The sequence below is a fragment of the Mus caroli genome, chromosome 7 (genome assembly GCF_900094665.2).
Source record: "Mus caroli chromosome 7, CAROLI_EIJ_v1.1, whole genome shotgun sequence".
Lineage (NCBI taxonomy): Eukaryota > Metazoa > Chordata > Mammalia > Rodentia > Muridae > Mus > Mus caroli.
In genome coordinates, this window is record NC_034576.1 from 112,173,550 (window position 1) to 112,182,122 (window position 8,573).

The following is an 8,573-nucleotide window of genomic DNA, read 5'->3' on the forward strand; positions in this document are numbered from 1 at the left end:
CTCGAACTCAGAAATCCGCCTGCCTCTGCCTCCTGAGTGCTGGGATTAAAGGCATGCCCCACCACACTCAGTTCTTGCTCTGGATTTTCTAGACAGAATTTTCTTACTCAAAAGTTGACATTCTGAGATGACTTCAGTGTATTTTTTTCAATGCGGTCCCTTTCTTTTCATGTAACTACCAGCAATCTTATCTTTCAGCTCACATTTACCTCTCGGGTCAGAACAACTATTTACTGCCTCTCTAGACTTCTATGATTCTTCACCATGTCAGCATATTAAGACTGTAAATGGGGGGGTTTCCTCCCCTAATTTTAATTTTTACTTTCTGCTTTTTTAAAAACATGGTCTCACTAAGCAGCCAGGCTGGTCTAAAATTCACACTCCCCTGTCTCTACCTTCCAGCTGATGAAATTTCTTAGAAGTATTTTTTATTTTGGTTTCATTGTTTTAGATGTGGGTATCATGTAGCCCAGGATGGACTACACTAGCTAAGTAGACAAGGATGATCCTAAACTTCTAACTGTCCTGCATCTTGAACCTCCCTGGTGCTAGGATTACAGATGTAGACCACCATCCAGGCCTGTCGAAGCATCTTTGATTTGCTTTTTCTGGATATAGCTTGTTTTGTTTTGTTTGTCTAAGTATTCAGAAACTGCCAGAGAAACACAACTTAATTTAGTTGGAGAAAAGAACACAGATTCCTCTCAGAAGAATCTGAGTGCAATTCCTAACTAACTTCATATAGTTTTACGGACTATGACATCACCAATTTGGGAGCAATCAGCAGGCTAAGGAAAGAAAATGTACCCTAGAGAGTCTCCGCATGGGCTGCACAGAGTTATTTGTATTCTGTTGTGTTGTCCTCTGAATCCCCATGGGTCATCCAGACTCCCCAGTCAACCCACCAGAAACGAAAGAAGGATGAAAAAAAAAAAAAATCTCTCAATCACTGTCTGCTCTAACAAAGGCAAGCCAGCTATTGGATATACGCCCTTGGCATTACACGACTGCAACCAAATTAAAGAATACACAGAATGCCCTTCTTACACATTATACAACTCATCCCCTCTTTATTCTCCAATAAGGTTATACAGGGATATTATTTTAGCTTGCTGAGAAGCCAGATAATTAACAGATATAAAAGAGAATAACATTTCTTTTTTGGTGAAAGACAGAATGCTTTTTAAGTTTCCAGGTCTACCTGAGAGTTATCTAATTTGCCCAGGCACAAATACAGCCAATAGCCAACACGTCTCTCCATTCTAACCCAAACACTGCCTGGTTTCCTTTCTTTGTTTCTTTTTTTTTTTTTAAAGCTGAAAATGACCTTGAACTCCAGATCCTCCAGTTTCCGGAACAAGGATCTCACAGGCTTACGCCACCTCTTAAGGCCATCTCTACTTTCTAAGACCAAACAGCTACACAACTAACAGACATTCAATAATAGTACACCATAAAAAGTTTACTCTACCTTTGAGCTTCTTTCATCCAGAAAGACTGCTGTTTTTAACCCTTCTCAACATGTTAGTTTGCTTTTCTTTCGTCTTTTTCGCCAGGGTCTCACTATGAAGGCCAGTCGGGCCTTAAACTTGTGGCAATCCTCCTGCCTCTGCCTTCCAAATGCTGGGATGACAGATGTGCACCAGTGACCATGTTACTGTTTTCTAAAAACCTCCAGAGAGGCTGCTGTGGTACAGCATGCCACCAAAGAAGCTTTGGACCAAGAGTCAAGAAATACCATCCCTGCTGTCGTTCTGGGCCTCATTTCCCTCCCACATCCCATCCACCACCAATACCTGGAACTGAATTCCAACAACTACATCATCCACAATTCTAAAGTTAATCCATATGAACCAGATGGCAACATCTGTCTGTACTTTGAGCTTGGAGTACTCAAGCTAGAACAAAGGCTTAGCTAGGATGAGCCCATTCCTACTTCAGGATGTTGTATAAGGCATCAGCTTCTCATAGTTTTAAAAGACAAGCCAGCTTTATCATCTGAAGTGTGCACTTTTTCCCCCCATAAGAAACACTGGAATTCATCAGGCAGTAAGTGTTGCAGTCCTTTAATCCCAGCACCCAAGAGTCAGAGGCTGGCAAATCTCTGAGTTTAAGGCCAGCCTGGCATAGAGTGTGTTTTTAATACAACTAGAGCTACACCAAGAAACCAGTGGGGGGTTGGAGAGATAAGGAGGAGAAAGAGGAAGAAAGGGAGGAGGAAGAAGAGACGGCGGAGAAACAAACAAACAAACTGGAGGTTTTTCTGATAACCAAAAAAAAAAAAAAAATCCAAGATTGGATGATCACTTCCAATACAGAAACTGTACAGTATTCAATGACTACCACATCGTGACAGAAAAGGGGAGAGGAGTTTCCCTCATCAAATCAGCGTGACATAACTTCAAAGTCTAACACTACAAGCCTCCAACCACTGAAACCTGCTTACTGGCCACCCAAAAACTTTTCAAAACTGTTTCAACTCCAATGTGGGCGCACAGGAATTCACCGGGGATTTTATAATTCTTACACCTTCAGGCAATGGGTGCCAAATCTCATCAGGGCCTCACTGTCACTCCCCCTTCACTTCCTCTTCGAAAGATAACTTGAGAGGCATCACAACACTGCACAACCTTTCCAACTGGGACGCGCTGCCTTCATTCACAAATGACCCTCGCCTGGTAAAGGACATTAACTTAAAAAAACAAACAACAACAACAACAAAAGCATGGCCCCGGGTACAAGTTCTTTTCTAGCGCCAAGAGAGAACCCGTTCTTGGTGTAACCCGGTTCAATTTGTCACTTCACGTCCGATCCAGAGGGGCAGAGCTGTGGAGGAAAAGCCCGGGCCTGGCCTGCTCAGGAGTGAGTTATAACGGTTTTGAGGAACTGGTCGCGCCGGCTTCTTGGGAAGAGGCCAAATAAACTCATCAAGTTTTTGTTTTGCTCTTTTGAAAAGTCTGGGTGGGACTAACTCTCACTAGGAAGTGGGCTAACTTCTTTCCTCCCAAAAGGGTGCTAGAAGGCAAGCTTCCCTTCATTGTGGACTAAGCCACTCGACCTCTGAGCGCACCCAGCGTCCGCGTCTCCCCAGGTTGCCGACGCGGCGACCACCGCGCGGGGGGCAGCAGGCCCGCGGGGCCCGCGTCCGGTCTGCTCGCCCGACCCTCACCGGGCTCCCGGGACAAAGCGGGCCCCGCGGGCCCCGGCCCGGGCTCGCGCGCACTCACCCGACAGCTCGTCCGGCTCCAGCCCGGTCTCGGTGTCCAGCCCGCAGATGACAAAATAGTCGGCGAAGCGACTGGGCGCCGAGCCCCCTCCGCCGCCGCCGCCGCCGCTCATGGCTCCGGGCCGAGCGGGGCGAGCCGCGCGGAGCCGAGCCCCCGTCCCCGGCCGCCCGCCCGCCCTCAGCCGCCGCTCCCTCCGCCGCCGCTACCGAGGCTCCGGCCGCCGCCCCCGGGCCTCGCCGGGTCCTAGCGGCCGCCGCTGCCGTGCCGGGGCAGGGGGGCGCCGGGCCACCCCGCGCCGCATCCTGGACGCTGTCCTCTGCACCGCGGCCTGAGCAAGCCAGAGGAAGGGCGGAGAGCGGCCGCCCGCCCCACCGCGGCCCCCCACCCGCCGCCACCGCGTGCGCACGCGCGGTCGGGGAGGGGCGGTCGTCGGGCGCAAAGGATGACGTGATGCTCTTTGGGCCCCGGGGGCCTGGGCTTCCAGAGCAGCCACCACAGAGTGGCCAGCGGTCAGCTGCTGGGATCCCGCGACTGCAGCCACCTCCACGCGACTGAGACGCCCTTTAGAGAAATCGGATGCGGTGTGCGGAAAGAGTGGGCCATGGTGGCTCCTGCTGGCCGTGTCACCGGCATAAGAGCTGCACGGCTGAACTGTGAAGCCCACCGGATCCTGCTCCTATACTGTCACCACAGAGCAGCTTCTCCTTGTCACCTCTCCTCAGTGTCAGCTTTCCCCAATAGATCTGAGGAAACTGTTCTTTGGAGAGAGTGGGTCAGTTTATCTTTTATTTACCTTTAATTTACAGATAGGGAAACTGAGGCTCAAAAAAATGCAAGAAACAAACCTACGCTTGAATCCTGCGCTAGCTCACTGCCCCGCACCCCACAAGCAGGGTTTCTTCCATGCACCAAACTCTCCCCCTTTCATGAAGCCCCAGAAGTCTCCCCCTCCACTTAGTTCTTTTCATGCTCACAGAATTCTCTGTCCATTCATCCATCTATCCATCACCCTTCATTCATTCATTCATTCATTCATTCATTCATTCCTTTCTTCCTTCTAGTGAGAATTTGCTTGTAGAAGAGAAAGGGTGGCTGAACAGAGTGAAACCTCCTGGTCCTTGTCTCTTGTCTAAAGAACAGACCTTTTGATTTCATTTTCTACAGAAGCCAGCCAGACATGTCTCCTTTTGGTAGTTGGTTGGTTGATTGATTTGGTTTGGTTTTTTTGGATAGGGTCTCACTTGTAGACCTGTCTGACCCAGAATTTGCTATGTACCTGTATTAACCTGATGCAATACTCTTTCTTCTGCCTGCTCAGTGCTGGGCTTAAAGGCCTGCATCATCACACCAGGCTCAGGTGGGTCTGTACTGTAATATCAGAGGCCAAGGAAGAGAAACTGTAGTGGCTGCTAGCATGGGCTCTAGAAACAGTCCCCCAGTTTGAATTCTGACTTATAATGAATGTACAGTGATATTGGCAACTTACTTATGTAATTTCTAGGTGCCAGCAGGCATGATTTTTGTGAAAGCATAAAACAAATGCATGTATAGGTAAAGTGGTGAGGATTATACCCAGAACATAGAAGTCACTCCATAAATATTATATACATTGTCATTGTTGTTACAGAATGGTGTGGGCCAGGTTTGCTCTGGCAGGCAGTCAGCTGACTATAGAAGGCAATTGGCTTCCCCAAGGGCTGAACCTGGGCTCTCTCCTGGGTTCTGTCCCAGTATTTCTCTCAAATACTGGATCCCTTTGGGAGGTTGGTTGAGAGGTCATAGCCAACATCACTGGAAACCATAGCATCTGCTCCCTGTATCTAACCTGAGCAGCTGGAAGAAATCAAGAGGACTAGCTAGCTTTACAAAGTCCATCTGAAGTGATGATACTATATCCTACATGCTTGGGACTCAGAGTCTGTGCAGGGGGCTCAGAGAGCTTAATAAAGCAAAGAAAAGAAAGCCTCTTGGTGTTGGGTCATGGTCATGGAAGGCTTCTAGTGATTCTAAGGATCAAATGTGTGCCCACAATAAAGAGTGGAAAAGCCAGACATTTAGGCAGAACTGAGGAATGTACTACTATGGAAGATGGGAAAGCCAGGTATAGTGGCGCAAACCTATAATCCCAGCATTCTGGACCCCAAGCAAAAGGAGTGTGAATGTGAAGCCAGCCCAGCCTTACAGTACAGATGGTCTAAAACAACAAAATAGCAAACAGAGACAGAGAATTAAAATGGGTTGAAAATAAAACAGAGAGGGAGAGACGGGTTGGGGCAAGAAAGGTTTCAAATGCCAGGTAATGTGTACAAACCGGGTAAAATTAAAGGATCACTCAGACGAAGATATAGAAGAGACTTGGGAAATTTTTCAATTAGAGAGAGAAAAGGTCAAAGAGTGATATGTGCACACCTTCAACCCCAGCACTGGGAAGGCAGAGGCAGGGGGATGGATCTCTGTGAGTTCAAGAAGAGTTTAGTCAGAGTTCCAGCACAGCCAGGGATACAAAGAGAAACTTTGTCTCAAAAAAACAAAACAAAAACAAAACAAAACCACCACAACAAAACGGTGTAAAAATAGAGGAAAAAAAGTAAACTTGCTCGGTTTAAAAGTCTGGAAACTTTTTATCTAGGCTTGCCAGCTGCTAGAAGACCTCTCTCCCTCTCATACTAACTCAACACATGAAACACCAGTTGAAAACAAATCCGTGCCAGTATTCATTTGCTCAGAGGCCCAGAATACTCAACTGTAAAGTGATCTCCTTCCCAGCAGGAAATATGCTTGGCAGAGTGACTGCTTCTTAGAGAGTCGGGAGAAATGCAGGTCTGGATATGACTAGTTAGTGATTAAATCCCTGCCCCACTCTTCCTAGCTGTGTAAGAGGGAGCAGTTACCCTCTCCTAGCCATTCCTACCTCCGAACAGATTACAGCGCAGATTCGGAAACTAATTGAAGAATTAATGGGAAAGAATCTAATATTGAGAGCTTTATATGCTTACTTTGTTTTGTTTGAGACAGGGTCTCTCTATATAACCCAGGCTGACCTGAACTTGCCTAAGAAGCTCAAGCTGGCCTCCAACTTAAAATCCTCCTCTCTCAGCCTCCCAAGCGCTAGGATTATGGACATGTACCACCATGCATGACTGTAATACACTCTTTTATATATAAGAATGTCTTTTTTACATTTATTTATATCTGAGTGAGTATGTGTGTGTGTTTGTGCGTGCACGCGCGCACATGCAATGGCACACATGTATAAGTCAAGATTTAGGGAAATCCATTCTCTCCTTTGATGACATGGGTTCTCAGGGTAGAACTCTAATCGTCAGGTTTAGCAGCAAGCATCTTTGCTGACTGAGCCTTTTTACCAGTCTAATATAAAATACATTTTATATAAACACAACCCAGGGTGCCCAATTCAGCATGAAGGATATCTGAGTGGGAATATCTGAGGGGACATAATTACAGAAATGAGTGTGAGCAGTGTGTGTCTGCAATGTTCATGGAGCAATAAGGAGGTTAGGATGGCCTGAGAGGACTGGGTTTGGGGAAAGGATAGTAAGTGATGCTTAAAGTTCACTATAAAAACCACATTTCTCTTTCCACTGTGTGTAGAGCTGTCCCTAGAAGACACTTGCCTTTTCTGTTTTTCTTGAATCCATGTGACTAGTTCACACCAATGGCATGTTTGTACAAGTGTTTTTATGTAGCTCCTAGATCTAAACAGTTAAGAAAGAAAAACTTAGAACTGGAAAGATGGCTCAGAGGTTAAGAGCACTGGCTGCTCTTCTAAAGGACTTGGGTTTGGTTCCCAGCACTCACATGACTGCTAACAATCATCTGTAACCAAAGTTCTAGGAAATCTAACTCCCTCTTCTGGCCTCTTCTGGCATTGCACACACATGGAACACACATAGAAGCAAAACAGTATACAAATAAAAATATTATACGCATGAGATACATAAACTCGAACAGGCACACACACATACACATATACTTTAAATTTTAAAAACAAAACAAACCAGGACTGGAGCAGGACTGGAGAGTTGGCTCAGCAGTTAAGAGCACTGACTGCTCTTCCAGAGGTCCTGAGTTCAATTTCCAGCAACCACATGGTGGCTCACAACCATCTGCAATGGGATCTGATAACTTCTTCTGGTGCGTCTGAAAATGCTACAGTGTACTCACATATAATAAATAAATAAATCTTTTTTTAAATGAAAAAAACAAAAATCAGGGACTGAAGAGATGACTCTGCAGTTAAGTTACTTGCTGCCCTTTTGGAGGACCAGGGTTCAGTTCCCCACACTCACATGGCAGCTCACAACAATATGTGACTCCAGTTCCAGGAGATCAGTACATATGTGGTATACATACGTACATGCAGGCAAACACTTGTACACAAAAAATAAAAAAAGAATATTTTAAAACAAAGCAAATTCACTTAGGAAAAAAATAAGGGTTGAGGATATAGTTTAGCTAGTAATGAGCTGTGAATTCAATTACAACATCACATAAACTAAGTGTAATTCTAGCACTTAAGGAGAGATAGGAAGCTCAGATTAATAATTCAAAGTTGCCGGGCGGTGGTGGCTCATGCCTTTAATCCCAGCACTTGGGAGGCAGAGGCAGGAGGATTTCTGAGTTGGAGGCCAGCCTGGTCTACAGAGTGAGTTCCAGGACAGCCAAGGCTATACAGAGGAACCCTGTCTCAAAAAAACAAAAAACAAACAAACAAACAAAAAGAATTCAAAGTCATCCTTAGCTACATATGGAGTTTCAGGAATTATACCAGACCCCTCCTCTCTATATCTATCTATCTATCTATCTATCTATCTATCTATCTATCTATCTATCATCTATCTATCTATGTGATTTGAATCTAGATAGATACATACATACATATTATACATACATTGATACATACATATGCAGATATATAGATATGTAGAACATAGATACATAGCTATCTGTCTAACATGCTTGCAAGCATGCCCACACATATACACAGCAAGGTATATAGAGTACCATGGCACACGCCTATAATCTGAGACAGAAAGGCAGAATGCCAGCTTGGGCAGTTAGCTTGAAGCAAGATGCTACAAGGGGTTGAGGTAGTTCAATGGTAGAGCATTTGCCTAGCACATGCAAAGTCCTGGATTTAAAAAACAGAAGTGTAAAAAAAGTACACAATAGCTGAAGCACAGAAGCAATCCAAGTATCCAGTGGCAGATTAATGGACGATGGATTAGCAAAATGTGGCATATCCTACAATAGAATCTTCAAGCCTTTAAAAAGAAGGAAACTAGCCAGGAGGTGGTACACGCCTTTAATACCAGCACTCGGGAG

The 8,573-nt window shown here is 45.5% G+C and overlaps 1 protein-coding gene across 2 annotated transcripts in view; it reads right to left on the reverse strand.

The window, feature by feature from the left end:
- Positions 1-3,627, reverse strand: part of Dennd5a (DENN domain containing 5A) — a 66,762-nt gene extending 63,135 nt beyond the window's left edge. Inside the window, exon 1 of one of the 2 annotated variants that reach the window (XM_029479382.1) lies at positions 3,228-3,627. In XM_029479382.1, the coding sequence (XP_029335242.1) occupies positions 3,228-3,339 (112 nt within the window). In that variant the 5' untranslated portion in view covers positions 3,340-3,627. The remainder of the gene's footprint in view (positions 1-3,227) is intronic. The other variant, XM_021166335.1, reaches the window with a different exon arrangement.
- Positions 3,628-8,573: the final 4,946 nt, after the last annotated feature.